A 23,250-nucleotide genomic window follows, 5' to 3' on the forward strand; every position below is an offset into this window, starting at 1 on the left:
AGCCTCTGAGTCCCCCATACCGGGCTTTACCAGCCATTAGAAGTCCGGAGCACTCCACTGTTTAGAATTGAGCTCCCAAAATTGCAATGTTCTAATCTCTCTTAATAGCTTTATCTTTTATAAACAATAGTTATGTGAATAAGGTTAATGCAATCTTGTTGGTATTCGGCTTGATACACCTGAGAACGGGGCATTCCGGCAGCTGGTTGGAGGCCCCGTGATCGTGGGCGCACGTGTGTAGGCCGGTTGCTCAGGTGCTGCTTTGCTTTTGGCCCGCTGTGGGAGCCAAGGAGGCTTGCAGTGGATCAACAGCTCCTATTAGAGGTGACTTCTGGAAGCCAGGATCAGGCCCTGGTGAGGTTAATGGAGGCAAGCAGCTCAAACCACAAGCATGGGAGGAACCAGCAGTGGCAGAGAGAGGGCTGGGGGACGGGCACCTGCAGCACTGGGACATTGCTGGGATACTACTACTGCTTCTGAAAGTGCAGTAAGTTAGTGACCTGAGGCCTGAGGCTGGCTGGCTGAATTTGCACCTGCTGGCTGCGGGGGAGCCTAGTGACTGATCATTTCTACACTAATAATATACTGCTTCTGGGGACTACATCTTTTTTGATTGATGCAGTAAGCACACCTGCTGAACTATGTACTACAGAGCCCTACTGATGTATACTATTATATAGACTCATTTCCTGGGCATCGGTGATTGTGCTGAGAAGGGATTCGGTGTCCCATAACTGCTGTGGAGGAAAGGAGGCGGAGTCTTCTGACAGCCCTCCCGCGCAGCACGGGCTGAAAATCGATGTGTGCTTCCCGCGGCGTGGGACGCATGCGGGTCGTGCCCAGGCCATGCCTGGGCCAAGGGCGGGTCCATCAGAGTCCGGAGGAGGATGGGCTGGGTTGGTTCTTGAATCTGGATCCTGTGATATCCTCAGCAGAGGTGGTGGACTCAAGGGAACCATTACAGTAAAGGCCCTTGTGGGACAATATCCTCGCCTTTGAGCAGGAGCATGTAGGACGCAGATCTACAGTTATTTTGGTACTGGTCTTGGTTACTGGTGCAGCCTGTTGCCTTAACTATTTGCCCCGTGCCGATTATAACATTCTTGTTGGAAGCACTGTTTGTGCCAACCTTTTACAGCTTGAAAACTGTTGTGGGATCCTACCTGAGAGTTATAGGGAAACACAAAGGGGCAGTGGCAGTAGCCCCAGGGCCGGCAGCAACCATGAAGGACTCTTTTTTACAAAGGGCAGCTGGAATATTAGAAAAAAAATAGAGTTGGTGGTCCTTCGGCTCTCCCGCTTCCCTGCAAATCGACTCCTTTCTAGTCCACCAAAAGTAACCTTAACTCAGATGTCCCACCTGGATTTACGACTTAGGATCTTTAATCTCACTTACCAGACTAGAAGAGGACAGTGTACCTGGATCTACAGATGTAATGGCCAATAACACTCGGATGGAGTCACCATGCCCTACTGCATGGAGCAAGGGTGCTATCATGCCACTGGTCTCTGAGCCATCTATTCAAGAAGGGAGTACCAGTACGGGGTCAGGAATGTGAGTTAAAAGAAAAGGTTCTTTGTCTGGGGGCAAAGCAAAACACCTAAGGGCAGAGGGGATAGTGCAAAGTCCCAACAAGCTGCAAACCCTGACCAAGGATGATATGATGGCCATGATGGAAGGCTTCTTGGGCTCTCTGTTGTCAAGTATGGACCTAACACTGGACCCTATCAGGCAACATTTAGCTGCAATAAAGGTAGATGATTAGCCATCATAGCCTTTTAGGGGAAAGCAACTCTCATGGTGGCCCAGTGGGGGCATCAGCCTGTTAATGGTCAGAGAGTAACAAAGGGCTTGAACAGGGAATAAGGGCCAGGTGCAGTCATCACTGATACATCCTGTGCAAAGTGGCGTAACCCACCCCTCCCGGTCCCTGGCAGAATTAGTCCAACCAGCAGCAGGCCCACAGGGTGGTGTGGAGGATTTGAAAACCTTGATCCCAAAAGACCACCCGGGGCCAGCCAAACCCTTATTGAGTGAGACATTGAGAGGAGGGGGGCCAGTACAGGGGCCGGAGCAGCAGATCTCTTGATGCAGAGGCCAATCACCCTACACCTTTCACCGGAATCAACACCATCTGTAGTGGTACTGGGGAATGTCCCAGTGCTCCCCTTGGGTGCTTTAGAAGACTTCTATCAACTAAGTCTTGCACTGGCTGAACTCTAACCTCTCTGACCATAAAACACTTCATCAATTTTAATAAACCCCACATGGCAGAGAACATTTTGTTTGCAGCTAATCAGGGTAAACCATGTGGTCCTGTCTCATCCATCGTGGACATCCCACTGTGGCATTTAGTGTGACAATGCCCAGTGAGGAGGTATCCTATTAATCCCTAACCTGGTTTGCAGATGGTGACCCATGACACACCTCTTTTTAACAGATTTGCTTCATTGGAAATGTTGGACACCTGCGATTGACTGACTGAGATGGATTTAGCAGAGCAACCAATCCCTAGCTCCCAGATGTCACCTGGCCTCTAAGTTGGTCAGTTGGATGGCAAGGCTTGTAAATTTGTATCATGGAATATAGTCGGGTTAGCTAGTAAATTTGCTGACCCAGGCTGGAGTCTATTCGTAAAAGGATGCAATATGGTATGTCTTTAGGAGACATGGTCCATCACAGTTTCTTTCTGGAGGGATGTAAGACTTATTTTGTGCTTGCCATCCCCTCAAGGGTGGGAAGATCTAAGGGTCGGCTGGTAATCTGTGTCTCCTTAGCAGTTCGCTGTAGACTGGCGGTGCTACCAAGCGATAACCCTTGTTTGCAGGCCTTGTTATTTTCCTGCGGGTCTGATAACTTGTTGCTTATTAATTTTTATGATGCCACATCTGCTTTTCCTGACGTTTGTAATATTTCTATGTTGGGCTCTTTCCTAAGAAAATTGTCTTTTAATGCCCCTCGCTATAGTAAGCTCATGATTGAAGGAGTCTTTAACCTTCACCTATGTGGGGATCTGCGTGGTTTGTAGTTAAATGACATGGGCTGCCCTCGCTCGAAGGGTATGAACTTAGAACATACTGAGAGCCTGATTCACAGAACTAACTTAAGACAAAATCCTAAACTTACTACTAATGGTATTCACAGAAGTTAGGATTTTGTCTTAAGTTAGTCTTAAGACAGACTTAAGACAAAATCCTAACTTAAGTCTGTCTTAAGTCTGTCTTAAGACAAACTTAAGACAAAATCCTAACTTCTGTGAATACCAAAAGTAGTAAGTTTAGGATTTTGTCTTAAGTTAGTTCTGTGAATCGGGTCCTAAGTAGGGAGACGCTCTTAACTCCCTAGTAGATGGGTTTGATCTAATCCTGGCCATGTGCCCGATGGAGCCAAGGCGGGAAACCTATCAGCCTATTAGGATGATAAAATTTAGCAATATTAAACCAATAGATGTAAATGGTTATTTAACCAAAAATGTGGCATATGCAGACGATGTGGGATATTTTATTCTTAAAGGTGTTTCTACTAATATTTCTATTGGAAAGGAGGTCCCTTGATTTACAACGAATTCAGGATATCAATTAATTATGTGCAAAACCCAGACCAGTTGCTTCAAATTTTGTTTTTTTTTAAAATTAATTTTAATTAATAAAAATTACAATAATAATAATCCACATTTGTAAAGCACACAATCACCCGTAAGGGTCTCTAGGCGCTGGGGGCCGTCGGGAAGATTAAGCAAGGTATTGCCCAGAGTCACATGGTGCTGGGCTAACCTGCCGCCGGAGCCGGGGATCGAACCGTGATCCCCAGTTTCCAGCGTCAGTCGCCCTGACCGCGGCGCCACACCTCTCCCCTACATTACAAAGTACATGATAATGACATAGTACCACCAGCTCCTATCAAGGGTTGAACATAATTAGTCATTTAAATAATGTGTTTCAGCAGAAGGATTATACTCCACAAAGTTAAGCTGCACCTGAGAAGTTGGCATGAAGATGGAGGTCTTGTAAAACTGTATACATTTTATGCACAATTCAATACTTGAGAAAATGATGAAGCAATCTTTGCAGTGGAATCACCAACGTTTTTGCTTGTGAAAACAAGGGGCCTCATTTATGAGGCCTTGCGTCAGTTTTGGGCCGCCGGTGCGTCACTTTTTGTGACGCACTAGCGGCGTAAAAAAATGCGCCTTGTTGCGCCATATTTAAAAAGTGACGCATCTAGGTAGATGCGTCACTTTTTAAACCCCTGCGCCACATTATACCTGCGTCAGGTATAATGTATGCAGAGGGGGCGTTCCCCCGCAAAAAGCCTCGTAGAAGTGACGCAGTTAAATCTATGAGATTTCACTGCGTCACTTTTAGGACGCTGTTGCGTCAAAATCTTGCGCCTGCCTCACAGCAGGCGTAACAATGACGCAAGCCCTTTCACATAGGGCTTTCCCCATGTGAAAGGACGCATTGCTGGAGTTGCGTCACTTTTGTGACACACTCCAGCAATGCGTGACTTTTGCGCTTACCGATACGTCAGAAATACTGACGTATCTGTAACTCCTTGCGACATGATGCGTCATACATTAAATATGACGCATCATTATGGTCGCAAGGAGTGCGCACTGAGAAGTGACGCATCGCTGTTTTCACGCAGCGATGCGTCACTTTTCATAAATGAGGCCCAAGGTATACAACTATTTTTAAACGTGTCATACACCATTTAGGTTATATAAATGAGGATCTCAAAATCAATCCCAATGTCTTAGCAAAGAAGTTGACCAGATTCCCATGTTCACCTTATCACTTCTTCTAATAGATTTTTGGGGAAAGTATTGAAAGGTTAAGTAACATCTTATATTCAGAATCAATTTTCAAGGAATGTTACAGCTCGATCAATTAATCCCTGCTGGGCCTGCTCAATTAAATACTGTTGCAGTAGTATTAAAACGGTTAGCCAGGCTGAGGCTGCAGATCAACACATCAACATTGAGTGTTAACAGCTGGAGACTAGTCACTACACATTAAAAGGTGGGTCGAGTTTGGTTATCTTTTAAAGAATATGAGGACCGTTAAAAAAATAGTTAGGTCTTAAATGGGATGAATACATTAAATGCATTTTAATCATTTGTAACTTATTTATAAATAGAAAAAAACATGATTTAATGTTTCTGTTTTCTTTTTCGAGTTATAACTGTGCTGTGATTTGTTTTGTATGAATGATTGTGTTTTGTGTTTAGCTATGTAATTTTTTCACTTTCATAATGCAAGCACACACGTTTTGAAAAGTTGGCTATGTCTCATTTTAAAACACTACATTGTTATAAAAATGAATTCACCGCTGTTTTCATATGCATTTTTGTGGTTTCTAAAGAATTCATATAGCGTTCTATCAAAGTGTCCTTGCCATGGTGTTTGCAATCAATGAAATCAATAAAATTCCCAATTTCCTACCGAATATCACCCTGGGATTTCGGATTTATGACTCTTGTCATTCAGAGATGGCAGCTATTGGGGCAACCCTTCAGCAGCTTTCAGGAGGGAAGGAGACAATCCCTAACTACCTCTGTCAATCAAGCCCAAAGATGGCCGGCTTCATTGGAGATGGCCCATCAACTGGAGCCCTCCCTATGGCTAACATACTTGGCGTCAACTCGTTTCCTCAGGTAAGAGATCAATCTATCGTGGATAAAGAAACAATGAAATTGTGTATTTAAATATAATGAACAGGCTTTGTTTTTTTTTAGCCTCCTTCAATAAATACATAGGGCCTTGCTGACTTTGATGGTCCTCCAACTGCACCGCCACTGTGCCATCCGCTGGAGGACCGCTAAAGCTGTGGTTCGCCCACTTGCCAGATTACAAGTTAAATTCTGGTCAGGTGGGTGGTACTGTGGTAGTCTCATGATGGTGGGCTGTTAGGCTCATTAAAGAGCCTTACATGCAGCCAGCCACCATGAGCGAGCATACTGCACATTCCTGCATGTTGTGGCATGCGTGCCAAACTGTGCAGGAACTGGGGTTACACATCCAGGAGGGCACAACATGTGCCCCCCTGCATGGGCCCCCAGACCCAGGAGCAGCAGAAGGGCCTCCTTTGTCACCTCTTTCCCACCCTTTCAATAGCGGGCTCACTGCCATGGAAGGGGTGGCAGACAGGTTACTCGTAATATGCTTGGTGGTGCCGCCGTGGCACTGCCAGCATATTGCAGCTCTCTGACTGCTGCATCCTGGATCCCTGGTGGTCGCAGCAGTCCTGTGGTTGTCCGATTACCCAACTCGTAATACTGCAGGCAGACCCGCTGTCTGGCAGTGGTCGGACCGCCACTGTGAGTACAGTAGTCATTGAGGCCGCCGTTGGACCACCCTATTCATAATGAGGCCTATAGACAACAAATTATAAAAAGTTTACACCTAACTATATCTGAAGAATAAGTTTTATATGTTAGTTGTGCCCATCTTTCTAAAAGGTGTTTTTTGTACTCTTTACTTAAGACAGGGGTGAGGGTAACTCATCCTTTTATCAAAAGAACTGCTTGTGGCTAGGACTGTTCTGCCTTTTATGAACCTCTTTATGAGCATGGTGGAATTATGAGGGGAGATGCTGGTCCCAGACATAAAGGGTCGATTACAAGGGCGGAGGTTTCAAGGCCTCCGCACTCATGTTGGCGGCAGTCGATCTGCCGCATTACGACTCTAAATGTGGCTGCAACGGAAGATCACAAGCTGTGCCAAGGAACACTCGTTCCCTGGCGGTGTTGGAGCAGCACAACAATGTAACATGCTCAGGTGGACTGGTGCCGTCCCGCTGAGCATATCACGGGTTCCTGCACCACCAGCTAGAACACATGCCCCCTGCCATGGGGATACATTCAAGGGGGCCCAGCATGTGTTCCCCTGTCTGTATTCCAGTAAAGTTCCAGCACTGCATGGATGTCATTGTCCGTGCCCTGCTGGAAACTTTTTTGCTGTTGCCATTGCAATGCCTGTTTTCTAGCACCATTAAACATCAAAAAAGAATGCCCCAACCCTCGTGTCTTAATAAAGAAGAATCTATCAAATGGAGACCACGTACAACTTCATGGAACTTGGTACGGTACTTTTATTTATACCAATTATTATTGTTTTTTTAAATCTATTTTCGGGAGAAATTTTATCTTTTAGCAAAAAAGAGAACACAATTGGACATTTATACAATATTTACAATTCTGACAACAAGACATTAAATCAAAGCAATGTCACAATAACACAAGACAATATATACACAATATACACTTTCATCATTGTTTTGGAAATGAATCAATAACTTGAGAAAACAAAGCGATGTGAAATCAAGAGTAAGAACAAAAATACGGCGTTTTTCACTTAATCATTCAATGATATGACTTGCTCTTGAGATGTGCCGACGCGTTTCAGGTTCGAATATCTAGTTTTCGAACCCTCAACAGGGCTTTGTTATTCGTCTGTGTAAAATACAAAACAATAATAAAGTTTTGTTGAAAGCCCGTATACCTCAATTAACTGCCTTCTGTTACATATTACAAATCAAGAGAAATTACCTGTATTTTTCAGGCAGGACATCTTTTCATCTAAAACCTGGGGACGTGGTTTCAAGCTTTTAATTCTGAAGCAAATGAAATGTTGGTCATTTAACTGAGTTCTAATAGCGTCCCAAAGCCAGTGTAGCGATTATCTATACGGTTCATTTACCTCGCTGCACAGCGTCCGTAGTCTCGTGGAGAGAGGGGATTGTGGCTACCGGGCTGACCTGATCAGAAGGAAAAGGAGCAATCATGTTGCTGTTTGTTTACATTAATAAGGGCAAAATGCCGAGGTTTCATTGGCCCCATACCTTACAACTGCTTGTTCAAAATAGGAGTGTTTTGATCTGTTACACGCACGCCGTTTCTGTGTGGAGTATCCTGTTATGGAAATGGAAACTAATCAGTAACTCAAGGGGCGCCGTGTCTATCACTGCGGGCGGCCATGTCATCTATTCGGCGTAATCATACCTGGAATTTCGACTCGATTCCGGTATTCCTTTCCAAGTGCCCACACCGTAACCTTCCACTGTTTACGCACTAAACGAAGAAACGATAAAAAGACTGTCATAGGGATGACTTCTCTGTGCAGTCACTGAAACTGCAAGTCACACGAAAGGTAGAACGTGCATACCTTAATCTATTCGTGAACCGCTTTCAATAGCTGCCTTCACCATCCACATCTTGCTGAAGAGTGTAGTAGCGCGTGGTGGCCATTTTAGTTATTTACCCAATGTCCTCAGTTTGTGGGAATTATGGGACATGTAGTCTTATTGGGTTTAATGATTACTTCGTGCAGAGTGTAAGGGAACCTCACTACCTGTTATATACACATCCATACAGTTATTAAAGCTTGAGGGGGGTTTATTATAACAAATGGAACCTTTTTCTGTAAGCATGGCGAATGACTCTCCAATCAAAGCCTTGATAGTTCAGACATACTGTTGAGCCCCGTCAAGGTACTATTAAATTTTAAAATAAGGTAAGCTTCCTTTTGGAGCAACACTCTATCTGCCTCTGCTGGGCGCTGTACTGTACTTATTGTGAGGAGCACTGTCCATTTGAAGTCGCGCTCACTGTGAGACTTCTCCAAGAAATGCTCAACCATAGGGGCAGTTTGAACCTTCTTTTTGATCCGAGATCTATGTTGGCTGATACGTAGATTCACTTGTTGATTCACTTCAAGACGCAAGACGCCAATATAGATTTTTTGGCACGGGCATATGATTGCATATACGACATTTTTTGTCTTGCAATTAGAGAAGTCCAAGTGTTTCCACTTGACCCCCTGGTGTTCAAATTCTTTTCCCTCAATTGTACTGGAGCACGCAACACAGTTACCACACCTGTGGTGCCCTTCTATCGGCTTCATATTCCAACAGGACAAGATGTCATGTTTTGGTTTGGGCTGCGCCAGATTACCTCTTACAATTTGCTGGCCGATACTTTTGTTCTTTTTGTATGCAAAGATCGGGCGGGGGAATGGACATTCCAACCCGTCCAAGATATGCCAAATATAAATGGTGTTCAACTAGCAGCTCCTCAATTTACAGACTTTAGAAGATAATTCACAGATCATAAAAAGTAAGGCTGGAAAAGTTACATATATGTGGCAATTTAAAAAGGCATTTAGAATTCTATAGAGCACATGTTTACAATTGCTATATGTGGGGGAGGAGTCTGGCCGCTGAGGAAGATGGTCTCCTTACTTTATACCTTTGCTGCCTGGAAAGGCCAAAGGGAAGCCAACAGCAGGATACCTGGCAACCATAGACAGGGCAGGAGGCCCTGCTGCCTTTACCATCACCCGAGAACACAGCATAATCACTTCTGCCTTGAGGCTGGAATGAGCGCTTAGGCATGGGTGCTGTCTTGTGTACCATACAGGCCTGCCACTCACAGTCACACAGCCTAACGGGGAGGCATGCTACACGGCTGCCATCACCCCACACTCCAAAGAAGAACATGGGCCACTAGACACACTGGAATGAAGCTGCTGGTGTGATGGTCTCCTCAATACCACAGCCAAACCTCTCTTCATCTAGGCCTCTCCTCCTGAGCCTGATGTATGGGAACATTCAGGCCCGTTATGGATGGCTGTGCCCCTTCTCATCACCAGGACCTAGGTGGCCCAGCCTGCACAAGGGTGGCACAACTGGGATAACACAGTGAACCCCCTTCTTTTGACATTAGCACTAACATGCTCCTGGCCAACACAACCAACTGCTGCAAGCTGGCACAAGGAAGGGTCAACCCCCACTAAGAGGCTTTAGATATTTCCCCTACAATGGGGAAGTGATCAAACATGCCAAGCGTCTTCATACAAAAGCTCCACATAGAGGACCCTGGCCAACATCCCACAGGTATCGGTCAGTCCCACAGCAACAGTGGGCTCTTCCCTGAATCAGCTCTCCTCCCCCCACCCATGGGCACAGAGTGACCACTGGAGGCAGCAGGGCGACCCCCTTTAATCGACATCAGAAGCACTCTGAGGCACACTCAAGCACCCAATGGCCATCTGAGTGGACAATTAACTACTTACTGATGGGGCTTGCTCCTCTATACACCCATGGCGTACCACGGCCTAACTCTTCCTCTCTTTTACTTCATCCCAGGAGCCAAGCACATATGTAAATTTACCACTATGGTGTCCATTAAACCTTCATGGCAGCTGCTTTTTACTGAGGTAGTCGCCGCCACACCTTGGCACCCGGAACATACAATGCACCTAATTCTGAATGAAATCAAGGTGGTGGGTCACAGGCTTGGGATCATAGATGCAAAAATGATGGACCTCACTGCCAAAATGAAATCCGTCCAAGTGGATTTAAGTGATCAATGTTTGAAGACATTAGAGGCATGACTGAATCATGCCCCCACGCGGAACACTGAAATCTAATGCCTGCGCAGGGACACTATGCGTTTTTTTGATATCCTCTACAAGGCAGAAGGAGTGGACATGCGCAACATCCTCTGCCAGCTCCTTCCCGCCTACTGGAGCTAAACTTCCCCCCAACTGTAGAGAACCAGAGTGTCCATAAGATTTGCTCTTCTAGGCTGGCCACCATCATATGGGTGAGGCCTGTCATAGCATGCTTTCTTCAATATAAAAATTCGAATGGTCTGCACCCACGGACCATACGTCTATGAAAGCCACAAAATGCACATTTCAGCTGACTTCTCTGAACAAACAAATGATAAAGGAAGGCCTTTCTAGCATTTAGGCCTCTGCTGTATCAGTGAGACATTATGTTGGCCCTCTTAGAACCCTCACAAATGTGGTTTATGATTGATGGATGATCACAAGATGTCTATGACCTGGAGGAACTGCGACCCTTCCTCGAAGTCATCCCAGACATGGCCATGGACACCACTGATGCTTCCCTGGCCATGCACCCATTGTTCAAGGACTGCACTGTGCCTCCGGTCAAGAGCCATCCTTAGAGGGAGGCGGGGACCAGGATAGGGAGGCTAGATCCCAAAGAGGCAAGGATAAACAGATCTGAACAGCAGTGGACCTCACAAAAGACATGGATGGTGACAAATCCCACTTCCCATTGAAGACCAAACTGAAAAATACTGACCCACTATCCCATCAGCGCTCTGTGGGTTTGCCCACTGCCAGCAGATGAGTTTGGCCAGCATGTTGCTCTTTACTATACTTTAAAGTTCTTTACTCTACTTCCATGTGCTTCCTTGTGCCCCCTGACATTCCCAGAGGTGAATAAACATGTTCACTGTGTAGTTGATTCTTTTGATATGTTTGCTGGTTACTTAAGTTATTATAGTTGATATCTTGCTCCACGTTCTCTTATCACCTGCCCTGGCTCATAGGATGCTCTAACTGATGCATCTCTGTCCTGCCACTTGCACTCACATCTCCCACTGACCCCCCAAACCAGTATATTGGTCTTTGAAAAACAACAATTTCTAGGATCAGGGATTGGCAACCTCAAATGTCACTGCCCTGCTCCCTTGGGGGGTTGTCCAGCCCAACTCTGCTGCAAGCCCCATAGTCTGGATCTATCCTGGTCACCCCTGCTGGCCCCACGGGTGCAGCAAACACCACAGGTTTAAACCCACAGACTACAGATTTTGATTGGCCCTTGTTCTATGACTCTTCGGACACAGCCAGTTTTCCTTACAGTTCACTCAGGACTAACCCTGGGTGTAGTGTGCGTAGCAGAGCTACGCGGAGTACCATGGAGTAGGCAAAAAACTCTGTGGCACTCCACGTAGCTCCGCTGTCGCCCGCCTCCACCCCCTATTTAAAAGACCACATACCTCTTTACCGCGGTGTTCCCGGGCTGCCATCATCCTCTTCCTCACCATTCGCATACTGCTTAAGAAAACTGTGCATGCGCGCACGCCTGCGCATGTGCATTTCTCAAAATGTGGGGAGGTCTTGGAGTGCTTTACCCGAGCACCGGTTAAATTTACTTGTTCATATGCATTGTTTACACAGACATGTGGAAATTAAGTGATATGCCCAGAATCACATGATGGTTTTCCGATGCAGCATCCTGGATTACTCAATGAAAGTATTTAAATTGATTAACTGGCCAAAAGAGTTTCACCCTGCAATAAAAGGGCTGCTAAATAGCGTACAAGAAAGCGTCAACCAACGTAAAGTAGGGAAAAGCACTCTGAGGCAGGAGCAACAGGCTCCAACGCTGCCCAGCTCACCTGAATAAAGCGAAGCACTCTCAGACCAAGAGAACAAGCACACATCCATAAGTGACATGGGAAGAGCATGCCGGATGGGGATAAATACCCAAGTCTCCCCCTAGGGGTCCTGATGAAGGACCTGCGATAGGAGAGTGTCAAATGCTGTACTAAGAGTCCAAACTCTTAGTAGGGTGCCTTTCATGTGCAGATGGCAGCAGCATTTCTCTTTGCATCAGATTAGGCAACCCTGGGGTGAAACACTGCCCGAGCTCACCTGAATGAAGTGAAGCACTCTCAGACTACGAGACGCGACACACGCGGAGTGCAGCAGTATTCCTCTGTGCACCAGATTAGGTAACCTTGGGCTGAAGCACTTTGTTGAAATCTGGATTGTCAGTATTTTTCCGTTCATATTTATAAATACAGACAATGGTAAAAAAGTTTTCCGTCTGCATTTATATGTAGAAAGCCGTTTAAACAGAAAACCAGGAGCATTTTTTATAAGGCAATTTTAAGCAGGTTGCATTACGGAAACTATTTATGTTTAGGCTCCCCTGACTACCTGCTCAAAGGCTTATACATGATCCAGACTCCATCAGCAAGATTAGCTTTGGAACTTTCCCGTTCTTCTTTCTGCTTCTGAAGCTTTGGATGAACTACTTCCTGTGCCCAAAAGGATCATCTTCAAATCCCTGTGCATTGTGCCCAAGGCAGTTCATTAGGATGGATCTCTGTCTTCAATATTAATTCTGCTGCTATCATCCGAAGTGACTGGTGCATTCTTCAGATATCAACTTGCTCATCCTTCATAAGTTTACTTCCTCCCGAGCTACATTATTTTCACTTCAAGCATGCTGTCTCTGAAACAATTTGCCCCATTTTCTTTCTATCTCTCAAGAAACTTCTGAGGTTTAGAAATTCCTTAAAGATTTGTCTTTATATTCTCTAATTTTTTGCGGGTTCAATTCAGTATGAAATTGGCTGTTAATAGTGCCCGAAATGTTATGCTATGTCAAAGCTTTTACTTAATAGTGCAAGGCTCAACTCGTCTCTGATTAGAGTATTTGATCAGATCTATCCCAGGGCCGGCAGATAGAGCAGGTCATTTTGCCAGCCTCTTTGCCTACTTGACACCGTACTCTTCCTGCCACTCCTTTCCTTCCCCATATACAACAAGGGGGAAGATCAGACCTTTTTGCACAAGAATGAGTGATAATTTCGAATTATCCATGGATTCTTCAAAAGGTCCCAGGGTTTCAAATATATTTCTATGCCACACTGGTAGAGACCAGGTTCCCTACCTTAATTCAGTTTTGTTAAGATGAGGATCTCAACCCATATGTCCTTTATCAACACTTGCAAATGGAGACAATAGTCATTTTTAGTGATATTCTTCTCCCATTCAATGATTCTTCATCTAGAGGATGCCACCGTCAATTTTGTCAGATCTATGATTCTTCTGGCAGGAGTAGGTATTCAGGTTCATGTCCTTACCATTTGGCCTATTCTCCTCTTCTTGGTGTTTCACCAAAGTATTACAGTTTCTTGTGGCAGTTCTCAGGTCTCAGGGGCTACGGATAGTGGTGTATATGGATGACATCATATTTATAGGCCAGGAGGAAGTTATTTTTTGTTAGAACAGGTACGGTCATCCATAGACTTGATTCAGATTCTGTGTTTAATTGTGAATATAGAAAAGTCGGATTTGATTCTTCCAAAAAGGGAGTTTTAGGTTTTCTCATAGATTTAATGAGAGAGGTTCTATGTTTCTCTGACTCAAAATGGAATATAATCAAGAAAGAAATAAGGTGGTGCTTAAGTGGCACAAACACCTGAGGCAGTTTGCCCATTTTTCCTATACCTCCAGATCTAGTATAATAATCAGTTGTGAGTCTCCAGGACTGGAGTGACAGACATGGAAACTTCCTAACAGAAGGAAGATGGTTCAAGAAGGAGTTATCAATCCACATACATTGTTTAGAGCTTTTTACAATCAGCATTGCAGTGCAAGAGCTCTGTAAAGTACAGAATGACATGTGCACTCCTTCTCTGTATGGCAATTTGACAGCAGTCAGGTATATAAACAGGCCATGCAGAACAAGATCAAAATAACTGGTGGTGCGGGCCAGATCACTGTAGGAGGTTTGTCTCTGTCAGAAAATTTCTCTGGTGGAAGAGTTTCTGCCAGGGCCTTGGAATATGGTGGCAGATCAGCACTCAATGAGCCTCTTCTATAGTTTTGATTGATGCCTAAAACCTCAAGTTTTCAAACATCTGAGCAACATTTGCGTATCATTCAAAATCAGCCTGTTTGTTTCCCAGTAGATAACTCAGTTACAAAATAATTTCAGCTGGAGACCAGATCAGGATGCATTAGCGAAAAATGCTTTGTCCTGAATTGGTCTTGTGGAACTCATCATGCTAGTCTGCCTTTCATGTTGACACCTAGGTGGCTACAGAGATTTGCAGGCAATCAGCGAAGGTGACTTGATAACACTTTTTAGGTTGCTTACAGACATGGCAAGACTTTCAGAGTCATCTTCTGGCTATATCGAGGCTACCTGGTTGCAGCCTAAAAGTAGAGCCTATAGCTTAGCAAGGGATGTCTGCAGTGGCTGCTGTGTGAAGTAGGGTATTGATCCTGATTCATAAGGTGTCAGAGGGGTTCTAAACTTTTTAGCATGCTTGGCAGCTGGTAGGAGTCTCAATAGGTATAGACCAGCAATATCAGCTGGGCAACAAAAGAGTGAAGAGAAATTGGGTAAGGAACACCCTTTGTAATATAAACTATTAAAATGAATCATCTATGCTAAACCCAGATACTCTGGAATCTTTGCAATAAGAATTCTCTTTGCAGGATTTTCGCCCGAGTTCATAGACCCCCCACCAGTGCGGGGCTTCCAACATGAGTGTGGAAGCCCTTTTTGGAATCAGGCTTAATATGTGCACATATGAGAGTTTAAGAAAATAATTCCTGTAACTATTAATCTCACTGGTTAAACTGTTTACTCTAGTAACTTCAAATATTTTAGGTAGATGGGTTAAAGGAGTAATAACTTTGGCTGGGGTGGTTATGGGATGTTTCAAGGCTAATTCTGTCTGGGGTATATATGACTTTGAAAATCTTTTTGGCTCGAGCCAGACTGGAAGACATTCTGAGGTCTGAAGGCTGGTCGAAGGTTTCCACATGCAGGGCCTTTTATTGTAAACCAGTTCAGCACACAGCAATATCAGAAGTAAATATGCTTTAAACCTGCACAACAGAGCCAATCACTGTGTAATAACATTGCAGATTCTCCTAACCAGTTGTAGAAGAAGAGCCCACATTTTATTAAAGATAAAGAAGATGATTATTATTCTGCCACTAATTTCTTTGCCCATTCCTATAAAGTTGTATAACAAATCATTTTGCCTGTTTTTATGACCAACTACTCAGTTGATAGTCAGAGACGACAAGCTGCGGACATCTTGGGGGGAATCTTTCCTCTCATGGATGAAACATTGTAAATAGATGAGGACCAAAAAAGAGAAGGGTATCTATGGTTGCTTCGAGTTTTCTTGCTGCTATTTCTATTTTTCGGTTGCTCTGTGGCCTAAAGACAATAATCACCAAGAAAAGAAGAAGTAGATATTGGACTAAACCATTTTTATAGGAAATTAGGTATATCTTCTAAGAGGAGATTTGTGGGAAATGTAATGTACTTTGAAAATGCTGTCTTAAAATGCTGTGTTAAATAGCCAACAGGAAAAGAGACTGCATACTATTTGCTGCCTTTCTCTTTAATAAAAGCAGGACTCTCCTTCGCCAACTGGCTTGCAGGATCTGTATATTCTGAGGGGAAGATGTGCAAATGTATGTGTGTGTGTTTATGTATCTCATGAGAAATGCATTAACTTCAGGTTTGATCTATTAAACATATTAAATTATGTCAGTAAAATACAGTTGTGCAGTACATTAATGCAAATTTATTTTTTAGAGATAATACAATTAAAATCAATGTATTTCTATCTCTGGTTCCTAAATGCAAGTGTTATCCAGAGTATGTACCAAAACTGAAACACTGCCATAACTATATACATACAGTTGTGCAGCATGTGCTGAATTTTGCAATTTAGGCTAAATGAAGTTGGCCCCCTTGTAAGAATCTTATCCTGGATACATTGCTAATGTCCATAACATGATGATCATTTTAAATACAACTGGATATCCCCTGTTATGAACACGGGATATCTACAGTTTTAACTATGCTTATAGAGGTGTATACAGGAGAATACAGGAGGATTTGATGATTTCATTGAAAGATAGTTCATGGGTGGTTAAATTAATAAAATCACGGAAAATGACCTTTTACTCAATTTACTGATTGACACAAACGAGTGCCTCTTAGAGTCAACTAGATCAGTATTAATGTAAAACAGGGAATTAAGAAGCAACTCCTAGAAAACCTTGGCAATACTTTGTACATTGACAGAAAAGAAAATATTTACACACTCACAACAGCCTGACTGTTTAAAATTATCTAATGTTTGATACTCAGCAAAAAATTGATAAAGGATTTATACTTTGCTATCTGATTTCCTTATTTGGTTTATTATGTTTTGCATTGGCAAAAACTGACCAGATACTGGAGTCTGGCACTATGTTTACCTCAGATCTGCCATATTCAATCCCTTCAATTGAGACCCATCTCATGGGTAAGCGATGTATGGCGCTGCACCGGGGAGGGTACAAGTTGGTGGCCCACGCCAGTTTTACCTCCGGTTCTAGAGGGGTGGGGATCTTAGTCAAGAACTCCTTTCCGCTCACTATCCAAGCTACCTGGTCCGATAACCGGGGCCGCTATGTGGGAATTTCGGGGCTTTGGGAGGGTAGGACTGTCACGTTCCTTTCAATATATGTTCCCCCCGCTCTGCAGTCGGACACCTTTAGCGATTTGAGCACGGTGTTTTTGTCTCTGCCTGTTGGTATTATGGTGATAGGGGGAGACTTCAATGCGGTGATGGATGGTGAGTTGGACAGATGCCCCTCCCGTGTGTTGTTGACCTCTCATAGATGGTTGTCGGATTTTGTCTCCACGACTGGTATGGTCGATGGGTGGAGACTCCGGCACCCTGGTGACTCGGAATATACTCATGTGTCTGCTGTGCATCACTCTTCCTCTAGGATAGACTATGTGTTCGTGCCCGCCTCACAGGCGATGTTTGTGCAGGAAGTGAGTCATCTGGCTATGGGGGTATCTGATCACTCGCCGGTCTGGCTGCAACTGACAATTGGACAGAGTAATGTAGCTAGGATTGCACCGATTAGCACGTGTCGGCTAAGAGACCCCACTACCAAAAAGGAGTTAGTACGTGTTACGGATAGCTACTTCCGGGAGAACACGGGGACGGTTGACTCAGGCTTCTCCCTCTGCGAGGCCTACAAAACTGTAGTCAGGGGGGAGGCGCTTTCCCTAATCTCTGGGCAGAAAAAGAAGAGTAGGGCGGAAGTCGATAGAATCGAGGCGGAGCTATTGGTCCTGGAAAGGGAGGTCTCCGTCTATGGGGACCCGGGGACGACACATCGCCTCCGCCTCCTCAGGGATGAATACAAACATCTGGCGCGCGATAGGGCGAGAGAGCAACATGCCAACACGCAAAGTCGTATATATGAACATGGAGATAAGGCAGGGAAATTGATTGCATGGCTGGAGAAGGGTGACTGGGGATCGCGCCTGGTGCCGGAGCTGCAGATTGCGGGCTCGGGTGTCACGGCGGTTCCACAAATTATTGTAGTTGAGTTTGCTCGGTATTATGAGGAGGTCTATACTTCGACGGGACTGTATACCGTGGAAGAGAATGCGGAGGTAATCCGAGACATTCCAATGCCCGCCTTGTCAGTCGAGCATAGGGAATTTCTGGATTCTGCTATCACGAACGACGAGGTCGCGATGGCTGTCTGGGGGTCCACTCCGGGAAAGCCTCGGGTCAGAACGGTATCCCTGTAGAACTCTATAAATTGCATGCAGACCGTCTGGCCCCGTTCCTAAAAGATATGTATCTCGAGAGTAGAGAGCTTGGAATACTTCCTTATGACCAACGCATCGCCAATATAATTGTAATATATAAGGATGGCAAGCCCCGGTTGGAGTGCTCCTCCTACTGCCCGATTTCTCTCCTGAATGCTGAGCCTAAGATCCTGGCCAAGTTACTTGCTAACCGGCTGGTGAAAGTTATTTCGGAGCTGATACATCCGGATCAGTCGGGCTTCATGCCGCGTCGTAACACTGCTCTCAATCTTCATCGCCTCCACGGGGTGGTGGCGGGTGCCTCCCACATACTCGAACCAGCGGTGCTTCTGTCCCTCGACGCCACTATGGCGTTCGACAGAGTGGAATGGTCTTATCTTTTTGCGGTGTTGGAGAAGCTAGGGTTTGGACCGGAATTTGTACGATGGATCCGTCTTCTGTACTCGGCCCCGTTGGCCCGAGTTGTGGTGAATAACCATAAGTCCCGCGATTTTCAGTTGGGGAGGGGCACCGTCAGGGATGTCCCCTATCGCCACTCTTGTTTGCCTTGGCCCTGGAGCCGCTTGCGGCTTGGGTGCTCTAGGACAGATCTATAAAAGGGCTGCGGTGGACACCGGATTGGGAGGACAAGATCTCGCTTTATGCTGACGATATTCTCATGTATCTGACCTCCCCCCGGCAGTCCCTGATTGAATTTCTAGACATCTTGGCAATCTATGGTCGATACTCGGGCTTCGCCATTAACTGGACGAAGTCAGTCCTCTTCGTGTTGAGCGGTGATCCCCCTAGAGTGCCAGCGAATTGTCCGGTTAGAGTGGAGTTGGTTGGTTTCCGCTACCTTGGTATTCACATCTCTGGGGATCCGAAGGTGCATTTTGACGCTAATCTGGGTCCCCCTTTGGCCAGACTCTGCCGTGACATTGCCAAATGTAAAGAGTTGCCGCTCTCCCTGTTGGGTCGGGCGGTGTTGTTTAAAATGATGGCGTTGTCCCGGTTTCTATACGCCTTGCAGAATTCCCTCTATCCTGTGCCCTCCTCTTATTTTAATGAGATAGAATCATTGCAGCATCAACTTCTCTGGGCCGGGAAACCGCGGATTGCACTGTCTAAGTTGATGTTACCCTGGTATGATGGTGGGATTGGATTGCCCAATATTAGGAAGTATTACTGGGCCTCCCAGTTGGATGTATGACGCTACATCGCGGCCACACTCATCGCGTGCATTTACATCGCGTCTATCACATCGGCCCGACCATTACATCGTGAGTCAACACATCGCTAACCTTGGCAACGCGATTACATTCATTCCTATTGGCCCGAACATCACCCCGCAGAACATTACATCGCAGTGGAAAACAACGCGGTTTTTGTTATTTGCCGCCTGAACCCGCCCCTACCCCTGCCTCCCCTCCACCCGTTCCCCCAACACAAAATGCTCTATTTTTATTTCTTTTTGGTGTGTGTATCCTAGCTGCTGCCATAAATACTGAAGCGCGGGATATTACAGATGCACATCCTGTGTGATGTACTGGAAGATACTGCCTGGGCGCCTGGGGCTGAAGCTAACCCGTTGGGAGACAGAGACTTTATTCTTGCCGACTATTTATTCCAATGGGATGTGAATTATTTATTGCGAGAGACTCCCTGTAATCTGTAGTAAGGAGAGCCCTTTATTTCGGTACATTATATTTAATGTTTAGGAAGGTGAGCCGTTTACTCTGTTAAATCCGCCGGGAGATGAATGCTTTATTCCTTCAGACTATTTATTCTAAAACGGTGTGAATCATTTATGCCGACAAACGCTTTTTAATCTTTTGGCACGCAAATCCTTTATTTGCTGACACTATATTTAATCTTTAGCCTGGCGAGGCCTGTATTCCTGGAGATTCTATTTACTGCAGTGGGAGATACCAGTGTCACCGCTGGAGATGTCATTTCATCTTTTCTGAGACGCAGCCCTGATTCCTGGAGAGGCCTAACGTCTACAAACGGTATTCTCCAAGGACCTTCATTCTACAGCGCCAATAAACTTGATCAGAGTGAACGTTACGCTCAACAAATATCAAAATAATGGTTATCTGCATTTAGAGCAATCCTCTAGGAAGGAACAGAACAAGGCATTGTTATTGATGAGGAAATGCAGTGTAAGGAAGTGGTGGTGAGAGAACTGAGGGACGGCTGGGCTGCTGCTTGGCGGTAAGCAGGGGACGAGTGGTGGAGAGGGCCAAAGTGGTTGGTGCGGATCATAAGGAAGAAAGTGCAGGAAGAATGATCATTCAAGGAAGACACTGAGTGGGCAGTGTAAAGAGAGCTGCGGGGAGAGAGAGAGCACTGACTCCTAATGTATTCCGGGTAAGGGGTAGCAAGCGCAATATGAATACGGTTATAATTCAACGCGTTTCCAAACAGCAAGATTTGCTGCGGTGGGTAAAGGGGGGGTAAAGGCATCGAGGCTGCAGTGAAGAAGGAAACATTGGAATGTGCGTGGAATATTTGCAGCCTGTAGAAGGAAGGGCAAAGGTGCTCATGTGCCTCATTCTGAATACCTCAAGCCCCATCTTATTCCTACTCATCTTCAACTAATCAACATGATATCATGTTTGCGAGATTTTTTAATACTGCCTGAACCCATAGCGACATAGAGGCCTCCACTCCCCTTCCATGCCATTATCCAACACAATGAGACATGCAGCCCGCCATCCATCCATACAGCCATCCATTCATCCATCTGCCATCCATTCATCCATGTGCCATCCATTCATCCACCCATCCATGCCTCCATCCATCCATGCCTCCATCCATACAGCCATCCATGCATCCATCCGCCATCCATTCATCCACCCATCCATGCATCCATCCTTTCAGCCATCCATTCATCCATCCGCCATCCATTCATCCATCCATCCACCCACCCACTCACCACACACACATCCTTCCACCCAGCCTTCATTCATGCATCCATCCACCCTGCCATCCGCCACCCATTCATTAAATCTAACATCTGCGCCATTATAACATATCTAGCGCTGCGTGGCTTTTCCGCATCCATGCATCCATCCAGCACCTATCCATGCATCCATCCACCCACCACACAGCATCCACCCACCCATCCACCCATCCGTGCATCCATCCATACAGCCATCCATTCATCCATCCACCTATACATGCATTCATCCACCCATACACCCATCCATGCATCCATCCATACAGTAATAGAAGTGTAATGTAGCGCTGCACCAGTAATAAAAATGTAATGTAGCGCTGCACTTTTACTTTTGGCGAGTTGATAGGAGGCTCGAACCGTGGTTGACAACACGAAAGTCGGCAGAGCTATCCATCAGGCCACATCCTCTCACGATGTAGCCCGTTTTTAGTAAAAGGTCATTTGCTTCTGTTCTCCTTTTTTAAAAAGTTTTGTGTCACCCCTTTTCCGTTTTGTCTATATAATATTTACTGTTTCCGTTTAGTATAATTGTAAATTATTCTAATTAAAAGGTTTTGTCCCCCCTTTTCCGTTTTGTTTCACTCGCTTTGTATATGTAATATTTATTAGCTTGTAACCTAAATGTTAGTCCGTTTCTGTATATGTAATATTTATTAGCTTGTAACATAAATGTTAGTACGTTTCCGTTTGCATCCTTAAAAGTTCTGTTTTCATGAAAGTCTTGCGTCGTTGTAATGGCATGTTAACATCGCATGCGTTGTAATTGCATGCGATGTTAATGCCATGGCGCCGTTGTAGCATGCGCACTAAAAGTCTGCGATGCCAACGACAATGCGATGTAAAAGTCGCGGTGCGATAGCACCGCGATGTATATACATCGATGTAATGGGTGTTTCCCCTCCCAGTTAGCTCCCATCAATCACGCGGTCTATGGCTCTCCGGCTGACCCCGGGTTTGCCATGGATCGCGGCCAGCTGCCAGGGGGTGAGTATACTAGGGTCTTGTATGCTAGGCGGGGCAGGTTTCCCCTGCTGGGTCCGACGTCGGTCTCGGCGCGGGTCTGGCATGAGGCTAACTGAGCTCTTAAATGTGAAGGCATGCTAACAATAGCCTCCCCTCTATGGAATTCGGAGGCTTTGGGCAGTCTGTGGAAATCGAAGGGTTTTGACCGCTGGGACCTGATCGGTATCTCGCAGGTCCGAGATATGTGGGGTAAGAATGGGATATTGACCTTTGAGGAACTACAAGCCAGGCATCAATTGAATGAGGGTGAGCGGTTTCGTTATTTACAGATTAAGCATGCACTGTCGGCGGCTTTCCCTCACGATGTGAAGCCGCCAGTGGCCTCTCCACTGGAGGATCGAATCTTGGACGGATACCTTCCTACCAAAGCAATTTCTCTGGTCTACAAGAAATAGATTAACCACACCGAGGATCCCCTAGTGAGGGTCCGGGAACAATGGAAAGCGGATGGCTTGGTTTTGGATGATGAAGACTGGGGAGAGGCTGTGGCTTCCCCTAGGGAAGTGGCGATTTCCATGAGGCTTCGTTTGGTGCAGCTTAGGATCCTCCACCGGTCCTACACCACGGGACCGGGGTTGTGTTGTATGGGGCTTGCCCCCAAGGCAGATTGCCGTAGGGGATGTGGTATGCCTGGTACATTTATGCATATTCTATGGGAGTGCCCGGAGATCCATAACTATTGGATAAAGATCCATGAGAAAATGAGTGAGGCATGGGGAGTGCAGATTTGTACCTGAGGCACGTCGTTGCTTACTTAATGTATGGGAGCCTTCCGACCTCTCGACTCATGGTAAGCTTTTGGTTACTCTCGCATGTATGATTGCTAAGCGAAATATTGCACAACTATGGGGTGCAGGTCGAGCTCCTCAGCTTGGAAAATGGATGGAGGACCTTGATTGGTGTTTGTTTCGGGCGAGGGCCGTGTATGTGGCCAGAGGGAGACCCCCGTAAATGGGTAAAGATATGGGAGGCTTGGAATGCTCACCGTGAGGATATTTGTACACCACCAGAATTAGATCCAGTTTCGGAGCACGTGGATATAACTTGAGCCCACTTTGTGTACTCCTCTATAATT

The 23,250-nt window shown here is 45.5% G+C and overlaps 1 protein-coding gene across 1 annotated transcript in view; it reads left to right on the forward strand.

Annotated features, from left to right (window-relative positions):
• The window catches only part of LOC144783889 (extracellular calcium-sensing receptor-like), a 90,608-nt gene that overhangs the window by 9,557 nt on the left and 57,801 nt on the right, over positions 1-23,250 (forward strand). The window contains exon 2 of the mRNA XM_078662632.1: positions 5,366-5,657. Within this exon, the coding sequence (XP_078518758.1) occupies positions 5,366-5,657 (292 nt within the window). The remainder of the gene's footprint in view (positions 1-5,365; positions 5,658-23,250) is intronic.

This window comes from Lissotriton helveticus, chromosome 10, assembly GCF_964261635.1.
Source record: "Lissotriton helveticus chromosome 10, aLisHel1.1, whole genome shotgun sequence".
NCBI lineage: Eukaryota > Metazoa > Chordata > Amphibia > Caudata > Salamandridae > Lissotriton > Lissotriton helveticus.